Source organism: Mustela putorius, unplaced genomic scaffold, assembly GCF_011764305.1.
Source record: "Mustela putorius furo isolate JIRA1106 unplaced genomic scaffold, ASM1176430v1.1 tig00003834_pilon_pilon_pilon, whole genome shotgun sequence".
NCBI lineage: Eukaryota > Metazoa > Chordata > Mammalia > Carnivora > Mustelidae > Mustela > Mustela putorius.
In genome coordinates, this window is record NW_025421987.1 from 84,794,561 (window position 1) to 84,816,834 (window position 22,274).

Genomic DNA, 22,274 nt, shown 5'->3' on the forward strand with positions numbered 1-22,274 from the left:
GAGAATGATATTTGCAGTGGGTTTTTCATAGATGGCTTTGATGATATTGAGGTATGTACCCTCTCTCCCTACAGTTTGAAGAGTTTTGATCAGGAAGGGATGCTGTACTTTGTTAAACGCTTTTTCAGCATCTCTTGAGAGTATCATATGGTTCTTGTTCTTTCTTTTATTAATGTGTTGTATCACATTGATTGATTTGCAGATGTTGAACCAACCTTGCAGCCCTGGAATAAATCCCACTTGGTCATGGTGAATAATCATTTTAATGTACTGTTGGATCCTATTGGCTAGTATTTTGGTGAGAATTTTTGTATCTGTGTTCTTCAAGGATATTGGTCTGTAATTCTCTTTTTTGATGGGATCCTTGTCTGGTTTTGGGATCAAGGTGATGCTGGCCTCATAAAATGAGTTTGGAAGTTTTCCTTCCATTTCTTTTCTATTTTTTGGAACAGTTTCAGGAGACTAGGTATAAATTCTTCTTTAAATGTTTGGTAGAATTCCCCTGGGAAGCCGTCTGGCCGTGGGCTTTGTTTGTTTGGAGATTATTATTATTTTTTTTAAAAGATTTTATTTATCCATTTTACAGAGAGAAATCACAAGTAGACAGAGAGGCAGGCAGAGAGAGAGAGAGGGAAGCAGGCTCCCTCTGAGCAGAGAGCCCGATGCGGGACTCGATCCCAGGACCCTGAGATCATGACCTGAGCCGAAGGCAGTGGCTTAACCCACTGAGCCACCCAGGCGCCCCTGTTTGGAGATTTTTGATGACTGTTTCAATCTCCTTACTGGTTATAGGTCTGTTCAGGTTTTCTATTTCTACCTGGTTCAGTTGTGGTAGTTTATATGTCTCCATGACTGCATACATTTCTTCCAGATTGTCAAATTTGTTGCCATAGAGTTGTTTATAATATGTTTTTACAGTTGTTTGTATTTCTTTGCTGTTGGTTGTGATCTCTCCTCTTTTATTCATGATTTTATTTATTTGGGTTCTTTCTCTTTTCTTTTTGATAAGTCTGGCCAGGGGTTTATCAATCTTATTAATTCTTTCAAAGAACCAGCTCCTAGTTTCATTGATTTGTTCTATTGTTTTTTTGGTTTCTATTTCATTGATTTCTGCTCTGATCTTTATGATTTCTCTTCTCCTGCTGGGTTTAGGCTTTCTTTGTTGTTTTTTCTCCAGCTCCTTCAGGTGTAGGGTTAGGTTGTGCATTTGAGACCTTTCTTGTTTCTTTTCTTTTTTTTTTTTTTTTTAAAGATTTTATTTATTTATTTGACAGAGAGAGATCACAAGTAGGCAGAGAGGCAGGCAGAGAGAGAGAGGAGGAAGCAGGCTCCCTGAGATGACCTGAGCCGGAGGCAGCAGCTTAACCCACTGAGCCACCCAGGCGCCCAAGACCTTTCTTGTTTCTTGAGAAAGGCTTGTACTTTCCTCTCAGGACTGCCTTTGCTGTGTCCTACAGATTTTGAACCATTGTGTTTTCATTATCATTTGTTTCCATGAATTTTTTCAATTCTTCCTTAATTTCTCGGTTGACCCATTCATTCTTTAGAAGGATGCTGTTTAGTCTCCATGTATTTGGGTTCTTTCCAAATTTCCTCTTGTGATTGAGTTCTAGCTTCAGAGCATTGTGGTCTGAAAATATGCAGGGAATGATCCCAATCTTTTGATACCAGTTGAGACCTGATTTGTGACCCAGGATGTGATCTATTCTGAAGAATGTTCCATGTGCCCTAGAGAAGAATGTTTATTCTGTTGCTTTGGAATGAAATGTTCTGAATATATCTGTGACATCTGGTCCAGTGTGTCATTTAAGGCCTTTATTTCCTTGTTGATCTTTTGCTTGGATGATCTGTCCATTTCAGTGAGGGGTGTGTTAAAGTCCCCTACTATTATTGTAGTCTTTCTTTGATTTTGTTATTAATTGGTTTATATAGTTGGCTGCTCCCATGTTATGGGCATAGATATTTAAAATTGTTAGATCTTCTTGTTGTGCAGACCCTTTGAGTATGATATAGTGTCCTTCCTCATCTCTTGTTATAGTCTTTGGCTTAAAGTCTAATTGATCGGATATAAGGATTGCCACCCCAGCCTTATTCTGATGTCCATTAGCATGGTAAATTGTTTTCCACCCCCTCACTTTAAATCTGGAGGTGTCTTCGGGTCTAAAATGAGTCTCTTATAGGCAGCACATTGATGGGTTTTGCTTTTTTATCCATTCTGATACCCTGTGTCTTTTAATTGGGGTATTTAGCCCATTAACATTCAGAGTAACTATTGAGAGATATGAGTTTAGTGCCATTGTATTGCCTGTAAGCTGACTATTACTGTATATTGTCTGTTCCTTTCTGATCTACTACTTACAGGGTCTCTCTTTGTTTAGAGGACACCTTTCAGTATTTCCTGTAGAGCTGGTTGGGTGTTTGCAAATTCTTTCAGTTTTTGTTTGTCCTGGAAGCTTTTTATCTCTCCTTCTATTTTCAATGTTAGCCTAGCTGGATATAGTATTCTTGGCTGCATGTTTTTCTCGTTTAGTGCTCTGAATATATCATGCCAGTTCTTTCTGGCCTGCCAGGTCTCTGTGGATAAGTCTGCTGCCAATCTAATATTTTTACCATTATATGTTACAGACTTCTTTTCCCGGGCTGCTTTCAGGATTTTCTCTTTATCACTAAGACTTGTAAATTGTACTGTTAGGTGACACGGTGTGGACCTATTCTTACTGATTTTGAGGGGGGTTCTCTGCACCTCCTGGATTTTGATGCTTGTTCCCTTTGCCATATTAGGGAAATTCTCTACAATAATTCTCTCCAGTATACCTTCTGCTCCCCTCTCTTTTTCTTCTTCTTCTGGAATCCAAATTATTCTAATGTTGTTTTGTCTTATGGTGTCACTTATCTCTCGGATTCTCCCCTCATGGTCCAGTATTTGTTTGTCTCTCTTTTGCTCAGCTTCTTTATTCTCTGTCATTTGGTCTTCTATATCACTGATTCTTTCTTCTGCTTCATTTATCCTAGCAGTAAGAGCCTCCATTTTTGATTGCACATCATTAATAGCTTTTTTGATTTCAACTTGGTTAGACTTTAGTTCTTTTATTTCTCTAGAAAGGGCTTTTATCTCTCCCGAGAGGGTTTCTCTAATATCTTCCATGCCTTTTTCGAACCCCACTAGAACCTTGAGAATTGTCATTCTGAACTCTAGATCTGACATATTACCAATGTCCGTATTGATTAGGTCCCTAGGCTTTGGTATTGCCTCTTGTTCTTTTTTTTTGTGGTGAATTTTTCTGCCTTGTCATTTTGTCCAGATAAGAATATATGAAGGAGCAAATAAAATACTAAAAGGGTGGCAAAGACCTGAGGAAAATGTGCTTTAGCCAAATCAGAAGAGACCTCAAATCATGGTGGGGAGAAAGGGGATAAAAAGAAGTTCAGAAAAAAAATTTAAAAAGAAAAAAAAGAAAACAAATTTTAAACAAATAAAAAATAAAAAATATATATATATTAGACTAGTGACTAGAACAGGGTCACCCACTTAATTTTGGGAGTATTTTGGTCTCTTAGAAGAAACTACCTCCTAAAATTTTAAAGAATGAAAAACATATATAAGGGTAAACACAATGAAGGAATGGAATATGCCTATAAAGATGGAAAAAAAATTTTTTATAATTTCTAAAAAAGGAGTTGATAAAGTAAGTTGGTTGGGAGAATATAGAAAAAGAAAGTGGAGAGATTTTGCTCGGGTTGGAGACTAGAACAAGCCTGGAGCTAGATTTAGGGCATATTTTGATCTATTAGAAGAAGTCATACCCCGAATTTTTTAGAAGAAAAAACCCTATGTGTATACAAAAAATAAAATTAGATAAAATGAAGGATAAAATATGACTCAAATAATGAAGGTTCAAAAAAGATGATGATTATTATTTTTTTAAATGAAAGGTATTGTTAAGATAACCTCGTTAAAAAACGTTAAAAGAGGAAAGGGTAAAAGTTAAAAAAATTAGAAGAAGAAAATAAATAAAATTAAAAAAAAATTAACTGCAAGACTAAGGAATCTTGGGGAGAAAGCCATGAATTCCATACTTTGCTTTCTCCTCCTCTGGAATTCTGCTGTTCTCCTTGGTACGTGAACTTGGTCTTGGTTGGATTTCTTGTTGATCTTCTGGGGGAGGGGCCTGTTGTAGTGATTCTCAGGTGTCTTTGCCCCAGGCCGAACTGCAGCGCCCTTACCAGGGGTTGGGCTAAGTAATCTGCTTGGGTTCGGTTTCAGGAGCTTTTGTTCCCTGAACGCTTTGTGTAGAGTTCGGAGGATGGGAATGAAAATGGCGGCCTCCCAATCTCAAGCCCGGAGGAGCGGAGAGCTCGGGGCCCCACTCCTCAGTGCGCCCTCAGATAAAAGTGCCCAATCACTCCCGTCTCCTTGGCCTCTGGCTGCGCTCCGAGCTCACCCAGCCTGTGACTGGTTCAAGGTAACCCCGAGCTGAGAGCTCACTCCTTGGCTCTGTCTCTGTAGCCGGCTTCCCCGCTCTAATACCTGCGAGCTCTGTGACACTCCAGACACCCCCTATCCTTCTGTGACCTCGCGGGACCTGGGGTCACGCTGACCCCGCGTGAGCTTCACCCCAGTTTAGCCTCTGGAGCGATGTCCCTCAATGGAGCAGAACTTTTAAAAGTCCTGATTTTGTGCTCTGTTGCTCTTCCACTTGCCAGGAGCCGGCCCCTCCCCCCGGGGTCTATCTTCCCGTCGCTTTGGATTCACTTCTCTGCCGATCTTACCTTTCAGAAAGTGGTCGATTTTCTGTTTCTAGAATTGTTGCTGTTCTTCTCTTCGGTCTCCTGTTGGATTTGTAGGTGTTCACAATGGATTGATAATCTATCTAGCTGATCTCCTGCTTCCTGATGTAGTCTCAGCCTGCTACTTCTCTGCCATCTTGACTCCCCTATCTATCTATCTATCTATCTATTTATTTATTTATTTTTAAAGATCTTATTTATTTATTTGACAGACAGAGATGACAAATAGGCAGAGAGGCAGGCAGAGAGAGAGGGAGGGGGAAGCAGGCTCCCGGCTGAGCAGAGAGCCTGATGCAGGGCTCAATCCCAGGACCCCGGGATCATGACCCGAGCTGAAGGCAGAGACTTTAACCCACTGAGCCACATAGGTGCCCATATTTTTTTATTTTTAAGTAACCTCCATGCCCAGTGTGGGGCTTGAACTCACAACTCCAAGATCAAGAGTCACGCACTCCACTGACTGAACCATCCAGGTGCCCCAAGCCATTAATTTTCTATAATGAGCCTGTTTAAATGACATAAATATTTTATTTTTTTTAATTATTGTTTTAAGATTTTATTTATTTATTTGAGAGAGAGAGAGAAAGAGAGAGAGAGCATGAGAGGGGAGGAGGTCAGAGTGAGAAGCAGACTCCCCGCTTAGCTGGGAGCCGGATCTATCCTGGGACTCTGGGATCATGACCTGAGCTGACGACAGTCGCTTAACCAGCTGAACCACCCAGGCACCCAGTGACTTAAGTATTTTAAATTAGAGGAATCAGCATTACATACATTTTTGAATGTGGAAGTGGTCCCATGGTATGGAGAAAATCCTTTCTCACAGACTAATTATAAACAGTGACAGACTTTTTTCTTTAAGCAGTTCACATTTACCATCTCTGTACTCTTTTGTTTCATTTGATTCAAAACCTAAAGAGTATTAATAGGACATTTTGTTTCAAAGTTGAATCTGACAGTATCTAGCAACTGTTCCTATTTCCTTTTCATAAATCTCAAAGTGAGACAAGAATCTGAAACTTAACATGACCAGGGGTCATTTGTTACACATTCCATTCTCTCACTCATTCCATCGTGATGAGAGCACGCACCAGCAGTTGTTCCTAGCCTTAGCTGGTGGATACTTGAATGTGGCACGTGTATACTTCAGTATTGTTCTTGCTAGACAGAAGCAGACCTGAGTTATTAAAAAGTGACAGTATAGTTATAAATCTTTTTTTTTTAAGATTTTATTTATGTATTTGACAGAGATCACAAGTAGGCAGAGAGGCAGGCAGAGAGAGGGGGAAGCAGGGCTCCCTGCTGAGCAGAGAGCCCAATGCAGGGCTCGATCCAATGACCCTGGGATCATGACCTGAACTGAAGGTGGAGGCTTTAACCCACTGAGCCACCCAGGCACCCCAGTCTAAATCTTTCTAAATATGTTTATCAGAAGCTCAAATCTATGCCCAGAGAAGACAGGAAAAGCTTTATTACAAGGGTTGCATGAATTACAAATGACCTTGGCAGTACAAATTAACTCATTGGTGGTTTCTTCCTTATCTACCCCAACTTTCCACAATCAAACTCTTCTCATTTTTCCCTTCTGTTTCCTTTGTTTTAGAGCAAAAGGAGCAAAGGAGAGTTTTTGCTTTATCCCTTAAATGAGGGTGAAATAAAATACTCTTTTCTTCAAAGATCCCCAGCCTTCCTGGAGAGGAGCTACTATTACTCTAGGGAAGTAGGAGGAGAATATTCAGATAATGAGGCCCATGGAATGGGTGAGTGAAGGTGATGCTGAGCACACTCATCTTTACAGATAATCTCATAAAACTCTGGAAAACTGTAGGAGACAGGGTGTCACCAAGAAATGGTGTTGCATAGAAACAGATTTGAAGACCAGCTAGGATGTGTCTGTAGCTGTTTCTAGGTTTATCAGAGAATAGGATATATGTTTTTTTCCATCTGCATTAGAGTAGAATGAGGTTTGTTGATTTTTTTTTTAAAGAATGTATTCTTTATCTAATGGCCCAAGATTTTTTCATGTTGTCTAAAACTAGTTGCAGACCAAATAGAGAAGGCAAGAACTTACTCTCACTTTTTAAAGAAAAATTATTTTTTATCTTATTTTTAGTAAGCGCTGCACCCAACGTGGGGCATAAATCATGACCCGAGGTCAAGAGTTGCATGCTCTACCAACTGAACTAGCCAGGTGTCCCATTATGCTCACTTTTTTTTTCTTTTGAAAATTTTATTCATTTATTTGACAGAGATCACAAGTAGAGAAGCAGACAGAGAGGGGGGGAGGCAGGCTCCCCACTGAGCAGAGAGAACCCAATGTGGGGCTCAATCCCAGGACCCTGAGACCATGACCTGAGCCGGAGGCAGAGGCTTTAACCCACTGAGCCACCTAGGTGCCTCTATGCTCAATTTTTATAAGCTTTAGAAACAGCAAATAACAGTTGGATTCAGGGCCTTTACAAAAGTAAAGACTCATTTATATTCTAAATTATAGCAGGTGTGTAATGATGGTGAAGAAACATTAAATGGCTTAATTCTGGATATTTGTAAGTGCTGGAGTTTTTAGAACATTTTGAGCTTATTACACAAAGTAGCAGTAACGGGAGAAAATGATCTCTTAGATCTAGGACTTAAATATATAACATTACATAATGGGTTCCTCTCCCAGCTAAATCATGTGAGCCTGTCTCTGGGATGGGTAACAGAACTGGACTAAGCCAAGAAACTTTTAAAGTGTTAGTTCTTTTATAATTTAAAATAAAATATATTTTTGAGTTAACATTTTTAAATTAATTTTATTTTAAAAATTTAATCACCTCAGTAAATGCATATTGTATATTTTTGCCTTTTGGTTAAGTAAATAACCATTAGTGATAGAACAGAGGTTTGGAAATCAGGGAGCTCTTCTTGTCTTTTCTGTGTTGTAGATGAATGCTCTAAGGGACAACTCATAACTACCCTGAGGCTGTCTTCTTATCTGTATACTGTATCGGTAGGCCCTCGATGCCCAGTAAGGGAGTCATTAGCCACAGGTGGTTATTGAGCCTTTGAAAGTGGCTGGTCCAAATTGAGATGTGCTCTAACTGTAAAATACACACTGGATTTTAAAGACTTAGCACAGAGATAAGAATGTAAAATATTTTATCGCTAATTTGTTTATATTGACTACATTGTTGGAATGATAATATTTTGGGTACACTGGTTAAGTAAAAATACAATTAAAATTAATTTCATCCATTTCTTTTTCCTTTTTTTTTTTTTTTTTAAAGTAATCTCTACACTCAGTGTGGAGCTCAGTCTCATGATCCTGAGATCAAGAGTTGCATGCTCTACTGACTGAGCCAGCCAAGTGCCCCTTTTATTCCTTTTTTTAATGTGGCTGCTAGAGAATTTTAAATTCCATACATGGCTGGGGTGCCTGGGTGGCTCAGTGGGTTAAAGCCTCTGCCTTTGGGTCCTGGGATCGAGCCCTGCATCGGGCTCTCTGCTCAGCTCTCTGCTCTGCCTCTCTGCCTACTTGTGATTTCTCCTTGTCAAATAAATAAATAAAATCTTTAAACAAATAAATTCCATACATGGCTCACATCATATGACTTTTGGACAGTACTGGTTTGGACAGCATTTCCTAAGCTAACTCATGAAATATTACTAAGTGCTCAATGTAACACAGTTTGGAAGAGGAACAGTGTCCAGTAGAACTTTTTGCAATGATATAAGTGTTCTGTATCTGCTAGCCACTGATAGCTGTTGCGCACTTGAAACGTGTTTAGTTCTGAAATTAAAAAATTGAAATCTGGGTTGCCTGGGTGGCTCAGTCGGTTAAGCTTCTGCCTTTGGCTCAGGTCATGATCCCAAGGTCCTGGAATCAAGTGCCACATCAGGCTTTCTGCTTGGTGGGGAGTCTGCTTCTCCATCTGCCCCTCCCCCTGCTCTTGTTCTCTTGTTTTAAAAGAAAAAAAGAAAAATTGAAATGTGGAAGAAAGGAACTGAATTTTGAATTAACTTTATTTTTTAATTTTTTTTTTTTTTAAAGATTTTATTTATTTATTTGACAGAGATCACAAGTAGGCAGAGAGAGAGGAGGAAGCAGGCTCCCCGCCGAGCAGAGAGCCCGATGCGGGGCTCGATCCCAGAACCCTGAGATCATGACCTGAGCTGAAGGCAGAGGCCCAACCCACCGAGCCACCCAGGCGCCCCAAATTTTTTAAATTTTTAACTAACTTTAAATAACTACATATGAGTAGTTGCTAATGTATGGGTACTGTACTGATCTAGAAGATTTATGGGATTGTTTTATTTGAAGACCTGTACACGTAGGACTTATTATTTTGCAAACTTGCTTAATATGTCTGTGATTTGGGTTTATTATGAGTAATGAAAAGTGATCAGTAACAATAATATTTATTGAGTACCTGTTATGTAGCAGGCACTGTGTAAGTATCAGAAAGAGGACTTGTATGATAAATTATTTAAGAGCTTAACTATATGTATTGCTCCTGTTTTGTATTATGAATTCCAAGGTGCTGTTTGGACTTTACCATGTTTTCATCAAAGTCTGGTTTCTTTCCTTCACTTATGAATGCCCTTCTGTGAAAGCCTGGCTCCTTTTGAAAAGTCTGAGCAATGTGCTACCTTATTATAGGATTTTCTCTTGAGAGGGAAAACCTACATTTTCTGACAGATGATTATGGTTTGTTTTTGTTTTTAGTTAACTTAAAAAAATTTACATATTTATCAGAGAGTATGTGCATGTAGCGGGTGGGGGATGAATGATAGATGGAGAGGAAGAGAAAATCTCTAGCTGACTTTCTGTTGTGGGGGGAGCCTGACGCCTGGCTCAGTCTCACAACCCTGAGATCATAACCTGCGTCAACACCAAGTGTTGGACACTTAACCAACTTAGCCACCCAGGAGCCCCTGTTTTTAGTAAACTTTTGAAGTTAGTTATGCTTTTGACTTTAACAGGGATATATATATGTCTTAGATAGAGACTTAAGAGTTCAGTATTATGTAGTATTTATTCTCTTCATTTACGTGTACACATGCAGTTATAAGTACTAGCATCAAGCAGTGTTTGTTTATTTATTCGCTTATTACTACTTCACAGTGAAGAACGAATATCATCATGTCTGGACTCAAGCGAACAATCAAAGAAACCGATCCAGATTATGAGGACGTGTCTGTGGCCCTTCCAAATAAGCGTCATAAAGCAATTGAGAATTCAGGTACGAATGCACCTGCTTTGAGAAATTATTTCTTTGTTGAGATGTGCTTCCTTATAAGATTTATAGGGATTAAGACAAAATGCATTTCCACTGTTTTGTATAATCTGAAGAGGGATTAGTTAACTCCTCTGTTAACAGCAATACGCCGTGTGTTCCAACGAAGACCAGAAGACAATCACATAGACAGTGAAAGTGTCAATAGTGAGACTGGCTGAAAGATTTAGCTATCATGGTAAGTCGGTCATAACCATAAAGTCTTATAATATGCAGTATGGATAGATGATAATAGGTGGTACATGGATTAAGGTTTTCTATTACAGTAGTGCCATATTATTTTAATGTCTGTTGGACATACATGGTCTAATCAAACTCATAGTTTCATGACTACTGTTGCTTAGGATAAGGCTAAAATTATTTAAATATAATATTTAATTATGTGAAATAGATGTTTCATATGATTCTCAGATGTAGTGTAGGTAACTTAAAGGTGGTATATGGAGGACCTAAATTTGGAAGATTCTGATCTAGTTTAACCCTTGCACTTAGCTGCTTTTAGTTTAGGCTCAGAGGTGTGAAATTACTTGCCCAAGATCATATTATTAGTTGAAGAGCAAATTATCAAATATGTGTCTGTAGCTACCCAGAATATTTTAAGGTATCTCAGGAGAAGGTGCTGAATTTGGGTTTTTAAAACAAATTATTGCTGAAATTCACTGCTGTTTATTAAAATAATAAATCTATGTAAATTGACACGACTGGGTACAGAAGGCATCCAAGTCATATTGTTGTAACTCCACAAAGATAAGTGGAAGTAGTGAAAGAAAATTTGTGTCTCCAAGTGCAGTCAAGTCCTATGAAGTAGTGAAAGAAAATTTGTGTCTCCAAGTGCAGTCAAGTCCTGTGTACCTCCCAAAATTCTTTGTGGACCAAAAATTATCAAATTGAATTCTAAATAATGAAAACATTTCACTGCAACCTTTCTCCTCATTCAGTTATTTTATTTATAAGGAAATTATTTCCTTTCAGTAATAAGCCAAAGACTTGTGACACTTGGATTCATTACTCAAATGCATCAGATGGCATGACTTTTTTAATAAAAATAAGAAGGAAAACTGATTGTTTTAGTGAACATCATAATTTCACTTTAAAAATACAGTGTAATTTCCCAGGTACTTAGCCTAAGCAGGGATAGTTTTTCCTACTGAGGGATAATTTGCTATTCTTCCTCTGGGTGACCATTCTGTGCCTAATCCCAAACTGTATTTTTATTTCTCAGAATTTTACTTCTGAATACTTCCTTTTGCTTATTATATTGTTTTGTTTTTATTAGAAGAGTTTCTCTCTAAGGAGCTTATGATAAAACAGCCCTCAGTGATCAAGTTCTCTGACTTCAGCTTCTTTTCCCTAAGAATATCTGCTGGTTTGTACACACAAGGATATATATATATAAGGATCTATATATAGTGATACTAGAAAATATTCTTTGACAATGACAAAAAGTAGTCATTTTCCTCCATGCAGACTATCCATAAGAATGCTCAGTTATACCATTTATACCATTATTAGTTTGAAGTTGCCAGTTTAATGATATATTTTACAGGGAGAAAATTACATGGGTCATCAGAGGGTCCAAATTTTCTCTGTAATTTTTCATACACTCCAGAGCATGCATGAACATCATTGTTTTTTTAAAGGTTCTTTTCTTTTTTTTTTAAAGATTTTACTCATCCATTTGACAGACAGAGATCACAAGTAGGCAGAGAGGCAGGCAGAGAGAGAGAGGAGGAAGCAGGCTCCCCGCTAAGCAGAGAGCCCGACGTGGGGCTCGATCCCAGGACCCTGGGATCATGACGAAGGCAGAGGCTTTAACCCATTGAGCCACCCAGGCGCCCCGAAGGCAGAGGCTTTAACCCATTGAGCCACCCAGGCGCCCCTGAACATCATTTTTTTTTCATATTGTAGATATAGGCTCACTTTGTATAATTCCCAGTTTTTTTTTTCTTTTTTAAGGATTTTATTTTTAAGTAATCTCTACACCCAGTGTGAGACTTGAACTTACAAACCCAACATCAAGAGTCTCATGCTGTACTGACTGAGCCAGCCAAATGCCCCCAAATTCCAGGGTTTTCAGGCAGTTCTTTGGCTCTTTTTTCCTCTTGTATCTGATATTTTAAACTCTGAGTTGCATATTACTTTGAGTAGTCATCATCTGAATTCTGTGACCTCTAGAGGCATTTTTTTATCCTCTTTTTTTTTAATTTCAAGGTTTTTTTTTTTTAAAGATTTGTTTGTTTAATAGGGAGAGACAGTGTGCATGGGGGAGAGGCAGAAAGAGAGGGGAGAATCTCTAGCAGACACCATGACTTCAGGCTCTATCTCATGACCTTAAGATCATGACCTGAGCTAAAACTAAGAGTCACTCACCTGACTGTGCCACTCAGGTGACCCCTTGAAATTTTATGTAAATTCTAGTTATCATATAGTACGTTATTGCTTTCAAGAGTAGAGGCTTGTGGGGGTGCCTGGGTAGCTCAGTTGGTTAAGCGTCTGCCTTCAGGCTCAGATTTTGAGCCCAGGGTCCTGGGATCAAGCCCTGCATCAGGTTCCCTGCTCAGCGGGGAGCTTTCCTCTTCCTCTCCTCCCTGCTTGTGCTCTCTCTCACTATATTTTCTGTCCCTCTCTCGAATAAATAATAAATAAAATCTTAAACAAAAGAGAGAGGGAGAGAGAGGCTTTTTTTTTTTTTTTTTGAGAGAGAGAGAGATTGAGGGGCGGGGTGCAGAGAGAGTAAGAGAATCCCAAGCAGGCTGTACACCCAGGACAGAGCCTGCCATGGGGCTTGATCTCATGACCCTGAAATCATGACTTGGGTGGAAATCAAGAGTTGGACACTTTGGCGTGCCTGGGTGGCTCAGTGGGCTAAGCTTCTGCCTTCGGCTCAGGTCATGATCTCAGGGTCTTTGGATCAAGCCCCGCATCGGGCTCTCTGCACCCCTCCCCCGCCCCAGCCTGCCTCTCTGCCTACTTGTGATCTCTCTCTGTCAAATAAATAAATAAAGTCTTTAAAAAAAAAAAAAAAAAAGAGTTGGACACTTAACTGACTGAGACACCAGGGGCCCCAGAGGCATTTTTTTATTTTTGAGTTCTTTCTTTGCTCGTTCTTTTAGGTAGTTGTAATCAGGAACTGCTGAATTGCTTGCTAGATCCTTCTCTATAGAAGGAAGTTCCCTGCCTTCTTTATGAGCTGCTCTTATGTCACAGACTATACCTCCCCTCTAGCTACCTCTTTATTTTCTTTTTCTTTGGAACTGTGGTTTTTCACAGGTCACCAAATATTTCTGTCAGAATCTTAATGGATTTCTTTTTGTTGTTAGGTAATTTTTATTTTGGTATAATTCCTAGCAGAAAAATTGCAAGGAATACTTTTATATCTTTTATCCAGATTAATTAGCCAGTTGTTTATATTTTGCCTCATTTATCTGGCCCCCCCACACATGCGCGTGCGCTCTCTCAGATACGTGCATCTTTGCATGCAGGTATATATGCATGTCATTCTTTTTATTTTATTTTATTTTATTTTTAAAAGATTTTATTTATTTATTTGACAGAGAGAAATCACAAGTAGATGGAGAGGCAGGCAGAGAGAGAGAGAGAGAGGGAAGCAGGCTCCCTGATGAGCAGAGAGCCCGATGCGGGACTCGATCCCAGGACCCTGAGATCATGACCTGAGCCAAAGGCAGCGGCTTAACCCACTGAGCCACCCAGGCGCCCCCACATTATTCTTTTTAAATCTCTGGAAAATAAATTGGACACCTGTAAACACAAGTGTTGTGTTTCTTAAGAAGATTTGTCTTTTGTAATTGCAGCGTTATTATCAGAAGCAGGAAATTTTAACATTCATCATTACATTATGTAGCGTTCAGTCCATATTCAGGTGTTACCAGTTTCGCAGTATTGTATTTTATAACTGTTTCCCTCTCTAGGCTCCAGTCCAGGATCACACAGTGCATTTTGTTGTCATACCTCTTTAATCTCTTTTAATCTCCTCAACCTTTCTGCCTTCCTTGACTCTAATGTTTGAATCATGTAAGCCAGTTATTTTGTAGAATGTCCTTCAGTTTGGGTTTGTTTGATGTTCCCTGTAATTAGATTTAGCATTTTTGGCCAGAGTGCCTTAGAGTGATGTAGACTTCTCAGTGCCTTATGTCAGTTTGCTGCCATATTAGTAATGTTAACTTTTCATCATTGGTTAAGGTGACAGCCACTAGGTTTCTCCATGTAGGAATTACTGTTTCCTGGGTTTCTTTTTTTACATACTGACTTAGATCATGATAGTTACTGAGTAATTAGACCTTGGATTATTTTATGTTTATTATGCAGCTCGAGATGCTGCTGTGCAGAAGATCGAGACTATTATCAAGGAACAATTTGCACTTGAAATGAAGAATAAGGAACATGAAATTGAAGTCATTGACCAGGTATAATGGTGATAAATAATTTTTTTTAAAAAAGCTGTTGCAAAAAAATCTGTTGATAGAATCGTGATTTTTCCCCTTTGCTGTTCTTTTATTTATTTAAAGATTTATTTATTAGAGAGTGCATGAGCAATGGGGAGGGGCAGAGGAAGAGGGAGAAGCATATTCCCCACTGAGTCAGGAGCCTGATGCACATGCAGGACTCAATCCCAGGACCCTGAGATCTTGCTCTGAGCTATGCAGGCACCCCTCCCCCTCTTACTGTTCTTTTAAAAAGAGTGTTCTCATTTTGGAAAAAAGGTGTATATATATATATTTTTCCCCTATAAATGAAATGCAGAAATACATAATGAAAAAAATTACTTGAAATTCCATCCCAAAAAAATAATTCCTTTTTGCTCTTGTACCTACTATTTTTGCAGACAGTTCTCAATGAGTATTTATACATACACATAAATATACATACTAACATGTATGCATACTCTTGTAAAATTAGCTTTTGTCGAAATTCCTTTAAAAAATCTTTTGTAGTGTGACAGGTAGAGATGGTCATTTTTATTTGCTTTTCTTCAGTTATTAGAGAATTGAGCTTTTGATCATTTGTATTCTTATTTTATTAATTTTTTGTAGTATATCTCATCTGTGATTTCTGTTTTTTAAAGTAACAAGTTGACATTATTTTTAGCGACTGATTGAAGCAAGAAGGATGATGGATAAACTTCGTGCCTGCATTGTTGCAAATTACTATGCTTCTGCAGGGCTTCTAAAAGTTTCTGAGGTAAGTCTTCCTTATCTACAGTCACTTCTGGCTATCCATATTTGATATGTGTGAAGGGGAAATTAGTGTTGATGTGAAATTCCTGCCTTTGAAACATTTCTTATATTGACCTTTAGAACTCAAGAAGCCTATTTTACCTTCCTGGGAAAATACATAAACTGTCAATAATCCTAAGTATCGTTTTTCCCTTTATTTTTATTTTTTTTATTTAGAGAGAGCATGAGTGTGGGGTGAGGAGGGATAGACGGAGAGAGAAAATCTCAAGCAGGCTATACGCCCAGCGCAGAGCCCGACACAGGGGTCAGTCTCATGACCCTGAGATCATGGCCAGAGTTGAAATCAGGAGTCGTATACTTAACCAACAACTTAGCCGGGCACCCTAACATTTTTCACTTTATATTAAATCCTTCTCCAGCTAATATTTAGCACTGTTCCTAGGCTTTGTTAGGTACAAAGTTGAGTGAGACTGTATTCTAACTTGCCTTATTTTTCCTTTGGTTGTGATCAGCTTTGAAGTGAGTTTTAGATAGACTGATTTTCCTAATGAATAGCAATTTGTAGTTTCAGTAGATACATCCTATTCAGGAAGCCCTGATTTTTTTCCCCTCACTTTCTATGAAAAATCTCAAATCCACAAAAGAGATTAAATAAGCACCTGTTTTTGCATCATATTCACCATTTTTAACATTTTGTCATCTTTGTTTTATCTATCTTACTTTTCTGTAAAACATTTGAAAATAAGTTCCAGGCGTCATGACACCTTACCCTTAAATCATACATTTCCTAAAGGATATTCTTGTATGACATCCTTATATTATTTGCTAATCAGTCCATATTCAGATTTTCCCATTCATCCCCAAAATATCTTTTTTTTTTTTTTAAAGATTTTATTTATTTACTTGAGAGAGAGAGACAGTGAGAGAGAGCATGAACGAGGAGAAGGTCAGAGAGAGAAGCAGATTCCCCATGGAGCTGGGAGTCCGATGCGGGACTCGATCCCAGGCCTCCAGGATCATGACCTGAGCCAAAGGCAGTCATCCAGCCAACCGAGCCACCCAGGCGTCCCCCCAAAATATTTTTTAAAGCTGTTTTTTGATGTAGGATCTAATCGGACTTCAGGGGCTACATTTGGTTGTTTGGTTTCTCTAGACTTATTTTATCTAAAATAGTTCACCTTTTCTCCCCATGATATTGACTTATTTAAAGAGATCTGGCCAGGGCACCTGGGTGGCTCAGTGGGTTAAAGCCTCTGCCTTTGGCTCAGGTCATGGTCCCAGGGTCCTGGGATCAAGCCCCGCATTGGGCTCTCTGCTCAGCAGGGAGCCTGCTTCCTCCTCTCTGTCTCACTGCCTCTCTGCCTACTTGTGATCTCTGTCTGTCAAATAAATAAATAAATAAGTCTTTGAAAAAAAAAAAAAGATCAGGCCATTTATCCTACATTTTGTGTTTGTTTGATTTTTTTCCTTGGGTTATTCCTTCATTCTGTTTTTCTGCAAACTGATAGTTGGGTCTAAAGATTTGATTAAAGTTAGAAGTTTTTGGCAATGATACTTCATAAGAGATACTAGATACCTCATATATCACAAATTGGAATATTAAGTTTTTATCACTTTGGTAATGTGATTGCTACTGGATTACTCCATTTATTAAGGAATAGGAATAGGATTGAAACTGAAACAGAAGTGTTTCTTCTTGTTTGATATTTTGATCATTTCCTATAACTTTTATTCATTTTTCATTTTCAAATTTCCTAAGTTTTCTCAATTAGAATTAGATAATTCTCTTGGATAGTACTGGCTCAATGAGAGTGGTAGCAGGCCAGGGGAACGTACAATGCCATACTGGTTTGCATTGCCCCTCATGGTTTTTACAGGTGAAATGTACCATATTTTGGTACCATATTTTGGCTTTCATGTCATCCTGTGTTGCTTGAGGGTACCTGGCATTGGTCATACTCCCGATGTTGTCTTAGAAATCTGGAGCATTATTTGAATTTAATCTTACATATTAGGTAGTTGTTTCTTCTACTGCAGGAGTTTCCCTAATACATAGTAGAGTCTGAACTACTTTTTAGAGCTACCATAACAAATTGCCACTAGCTTCATGGCTTAAAACAAGAGGAATTTATTATCTCGTGATTCTGGAGGCTAACAGTCCAAAATCAAGGTGTTGCTAGACCATGAAGGCTCTAGGAAAGAAACCTTCCTCACCTTCTCCTACCTTCTGGCAGTTGCTGGCAAACCTTGGCATTCCATAGTTTGTGGCTACATCACTCCAGTTTCTGCCCCTATCTTCACATGGATGTTTTACCTGTTACGTGTCTCCACATTTCCCTTTAATTAGGTAAGCGCTAATCCCGTATGACATTATCAACTTGATGACATTTGCAAAGACCCTGTTTCTAAATAAAGTCACATTCACAGGTTTGGAGTGGACATGAATTTTTGGGAGACACTCTTCAAAACAGGGCAGATTTTACTGTCATCTGTTACATGGTTTGCTATTGGATCCAACAAGATGAACATTATAAGCTAGTTGTCTGTGTGACATGGTGCTTGTAGGTACTCTGAAGAGGTGGTTGTCTATGTAATGTTTTGTTGTTGTTGTTTTTAAAATTTGTTTATTATTAAAGAGAGTGTGTGAGTGAGGGCATGATGGGGATGGGGAGCAGAGGGAGAGAGAAATTTCAGCAGACTGCCTGCTGAGTGGGGAGCCTGACAGGGGGCTTGATCTCATGACCCTGAGATCACAACCTGAGCTGAACCAAAGAGTTTGTTGCTTAACCAACTGTGCCACCCAGGCAGCACCCCCACCTTTTTTTAAACCATTAGCAGTTCTGTGTTATTTGGTAGTCTAGAAGTGCACTGATTTTTTTTTCCTGTTATATTCTGATTAGAGTTAATTGAAAGATATTTAGGTGTATTTTTGTCTATTATGATCTGCCATTTGTTTTTCATTTGCTGTAACAAAATACATCACAGCTCTAAAAAATACCCTTTATTATTTTGTTTAAGATTATTTATTTATTTTTTAAAGATTTTATTTACTTAATTGACAGATAGAGATCACAGGTAGGCAGAGAGGCAGGCAGAGAGAGAGAGAGGAGGAAACAGGCTCCCCGCTGAGCAGAGAGCCCGATTCGGGGCTCGATCCCAGGACCCTGGGATCATGACCTGAGCTGAAGGCAGAGGCTTTAACCCACTGAGCCACCCAGGTGCCCCAAAATACCCTTTATTATTGAGATGCAATAATTTTGCTGCTCTGAAATACTAGCCTTTGGCTCCTTTCTTATTGCTAAATTATGTTCCTTGCACCGCTTTTAAAAGTTGGGCTTCCTAGGAATCGTAGAGTGTATCCCATTATAACAGAATACACTGTATTTTGTATTCAAATAACAAGAAACACAGAAATACTCCAGGCCTCAGTACTGGACTTATGACAAACTTTATATGTAAGTATGAATCATTTTAAAGCATTCTATACTACATTTTACTCCTACTTGGGAGCCATTTTACATATATATTTTTTATATCTTTATATATTTTATAGGGACATTGTATGTAGAGCAGTTGATATGTTTGTGTTAAAGCAGTGTGAGGCTTATTTTTTTTTTTTTAAGATTTTATTTTTTTTGACAGAGATCACAAGTAGGCAGAGAGGCAGGCAGAGAGGGGCGGGGAAGCAGGCTCCCTGCTGAGCAGAGAGCCTGATGTGGGGCTTGATCCAGGACCCTGAGATTCTGAACTGAGCCGAAGGCAGAGGCTTAACCCACTGAGCCACCCAGATGCCCCAAGGCTTGCTTTTTATTTTAAGTCAAATCTTTTTTTATTTTTTTTAAAGATTTTTATTTATTTATTTGACAGAGAGAGAGAGATCACAAGCAGTCAGAGAGGCAGGAAGAGAGAGGGGGGATCCCAATGTGGGCCTCGATTGCAGGACCCTTAGATCATGACCTGAGCCTAAGGGAGAGGCTTAACCCACTGGGCCACCCAGGCGCCCTAAAGTCAAATCTTATTTCCCATATGTTACTTTATATTTACCTCTATTTTTCATTTAGTTTCAGAGAACTTGCACCTTTAGCTCTTAGTGTTAGGACCTTCACATAATTATCACTTTCTAGCTCTTATTGGCTCAGACCACATTAAGGAGTTTGGATTTCATTTTATGGGTGTGGGCAGATGTTGAAGGATTTTAAGCATGTTCCCTAAATAGATGAGGATTTGGGAAGATGAAAATTTGTCTACTTTTGGTAGGTTTGATTAAAAGTTTGTTTTGTTTGCTTTCATTTTTGCAGGGATCAAAGACATGTGATACGATGGTTTTTAATCATCCTGCTATCAAGAAATTTTTGGAGTCACCATCTAGGTCTTCCTCTCCTGCCAATCAGAGATCAGAGACACCATCAGCCAATCATTCAGAAAGTGATTCTTTATCTCAACATAATGACTTCTTATCTGACAAAGACAATAACAGCAATATGGATATAGAAGAGAGACTCTCAAACAACATGGAACAGAGACCAAGCCGAAATACTGGAAGGGTATAACTTGATGGGTGGGAGGGAGAAAAGAAGGAAACGAGTATTTTTAAAGTATGTACGTGTTATTCCATTTTACCTTCATAGAAACTCTAGGAAATAGGTTAATATCCCTTTTGGAGATGGGACAACTGAGTCTCAAAGAGTTTACAGTTATATTTATCCAAAAGTATCAGAACTGAGAATTAAACTGAATCAGAACTGGGCATGGCACAATCCTAGGTGCCATCCATAATAAGAGAGAGAAACCTTGAGGAATTGGCAATTCTGTGACCTTGTCCAGGGTCTTTCCAGCCTGTCATGTTTGTTCTCTCCATCATTTTTGTGAAACTTAAATGCTTTTATAAGGTAATTTATAACCGGGGGAAATTTGACAAATAATAAATAGAATTGAAAACCATTGGGGCGCCTGGGTGGCTCAGTGGGTTAAAGCCTCTGCCTTTGGCTCAGGTCATGATCTCAGGGTCTTTGGATCAAGCCCCGCATGGGGCTCTCTGCGCAGTGGGGAGCCTGCTCCCCTCCCCCACCCCAGCCTGCCTCTCTGCCTACATGTGATCTCTGTCTGTCAAATAAATAAATAAAATCTTAAAAAAAAAAAAAAAAGAAAGAAAACCATTTATTCCTCTTTGATCCTACCAATTCCTTATTTGAGTTCCCATCTCAAGCTGCTCTGAACTTCTTGATGTATAATATTTGGCTATAGAGCCCTTATTTGATGATTTTTCTCAGCCAGGTGTTCTGTGATAGAGGAGATATCCAGGTTGCTTTTTGCATATTCAGACATCAAGAATTTGATTTATTGTCTTTTTAAGAGTTTATTTAGGGGCGCCTGGGTGGCTCAGTGGGTTAAAGCCTCTGCCTTCAGCTCGGGTCATGATCGTAGGGTCCTGGGATCAAGCCCTGCATCGGGCTCTCGGCTCAGCAGGGAACCTGCTTCCCCCTCTCTCTGCCTGCCTCTCTTCCTACTTGTGACCTCTTATAAATATATAAATAAATAAAATCTTAAAAAAAAATAGTTTATTTATATATTTGACAGACAGAGATCACAAGTAGGCAGAGGCAGGCAGAGAGAGTCGGGGAAGCAGACTTTCTGCTGAGCCCAGAGCCCGATGCGGGGCTCGATCCCAGGACTCTGAGATCATGACCTGAGCCTGATGCAGAGGCTCAACCTACTGAGCCACTCAGGCGCCCCAAGAATTTGATTTATTTTTGATAAAAATTAAATTAAAAAAATTTTCTGGTTATAAATTCATGTGTTCATTGTCGAAAATTTTAAACTACAAGAAAATAAAAAAGTTATTCATAATGCCACCACCCAAAAATGAAAACTTTTGTTTTATTTTAAAGATTTTATTTATTTATTTATTTGACAGAGATCACACGTAGGCAGAGAGGCAGGCAGAGAGAAAGGAAGGGAAGCAGACTCCCCGCTGAGCAGAGAGCCCAATGTGGGGCTTGATCCTACGACCCTGGGATCATGGCCTGAGCCGAAGATAGAAGCTTTAACCCATTGACCCACCCAGGCGCCCCAGAATGAAAACTCTTAATGTTTGGATTTATTTGTTTATTACCAGTGTTCTTTCTGGGCAAGTACTGCATTTTTTGTGTGTGTGTATGTGTGTGGGTTTTTGTGTTTTGTTTTCTTAAGATTCTGGTTTTTTTTTCTTCCTTTTTTTTTTTTTTTAAAAGATTTTATTTATTTTTTGTCAGAGAGAGAAAGAACAAGCAGGCAGAATGGTAGGCAGAGGCAGCGAGAGAAGCAGGCTCCCTGCTGAGCAAGGAGCCCTATGCGGCACTTGATCCCAGGACCCTGGGATCATGACCCGAGCCAAAGGCAGCTGCTTAACTGAGCCACCCAGGTGTCCCAAGACTTTATTTTTAAGTAATATCTGCACCCAACATGAGGCTGAAATTTATAGCCCCAAGATCAAAAGATTGCATGTTCTACCAGATAATCTAGTCAGGCCCCCATTTGAGTTTTTAGTTTTTTGTTTTTCTTTTGTTTTTTAATTAAAAAGAATTTAGGCAATACTGGTTATAGGAGTTAGAAACTTACCATCTTGTATGAAATATACATACTCTTGTTTATGTAACGTATGCTTAGTACTTACTGTATACTAGGCATTTCTTTGGGAACTGTAAAAAACAAATATGTGAGATTATCCATATTTTAAAATTTTTTTTAGAGAAAGTGGTAGGGGATTGCAGAGGGAGAGGGAGAGAGAGAATCTTAAGGAGGCTCTACACTCAGTACGGAGTCCAGCTCAGGGCTCAATCCCAGGACCCTGAGATCATGACCTGAGCTGAAATTAAGAGTCGGATGCTTAACCAACTGAGCCATCCAGGCACCCTAGGTTTTTAAAAAATTTTTATTTTTAAGTAACCTCTATACCCAAGATGGGCTCAAACTCAGAGTCCGGAGATCAACCATCACATGCTCCACTGACTGAGTCAGCCAGGTGTTCCTGTTATCC

General features: G+C 39.1%; 1 protein-coding gene across 6 annotated transcripts in view; it reads left to right on the forward strand.

The window, feature by feature from the left end:
- YEATS2 (YEATS domain containing 2) overlaps positions 1-22,274 on the forward strand; it is a 119,963-nt gene that overhangs the window by 15,831 nt on the left and 81,858 nt on the right. For 4 of the 6 annotated variants that reach the window (XR_006609169.1, XR_006609168.1, XM_004745098.3 and 1 more), the window contains exons 2-5: positions 9,893-10,010; positions 14,391-14,488; positions 15,171-15,263; positions 19,558-19,803. Coding sequence is in view for 3 of the 6 variants with exons in the window: in XM_004745098.3 (XP_004745155.2) it covers positions 9,911-10,010; positions 14,391-14,488; positions 15,171-15,263; positions 19,558-19,803 (537 nt within the window). In the remaining 3 variants the exon portion in view is untranslated. Of the gene's footprint in view, positions 1-6,381; positions 6,546-9,892; positions 10,011-14,390; positions 14,489-15,170; positions 15,264-19,557; positions 19,804-22,274 lie in introns of those variants that run through there. The other 2 variants (XM_004745099.3, XM_045088672.1) reach the window with 2 other exon arrangements.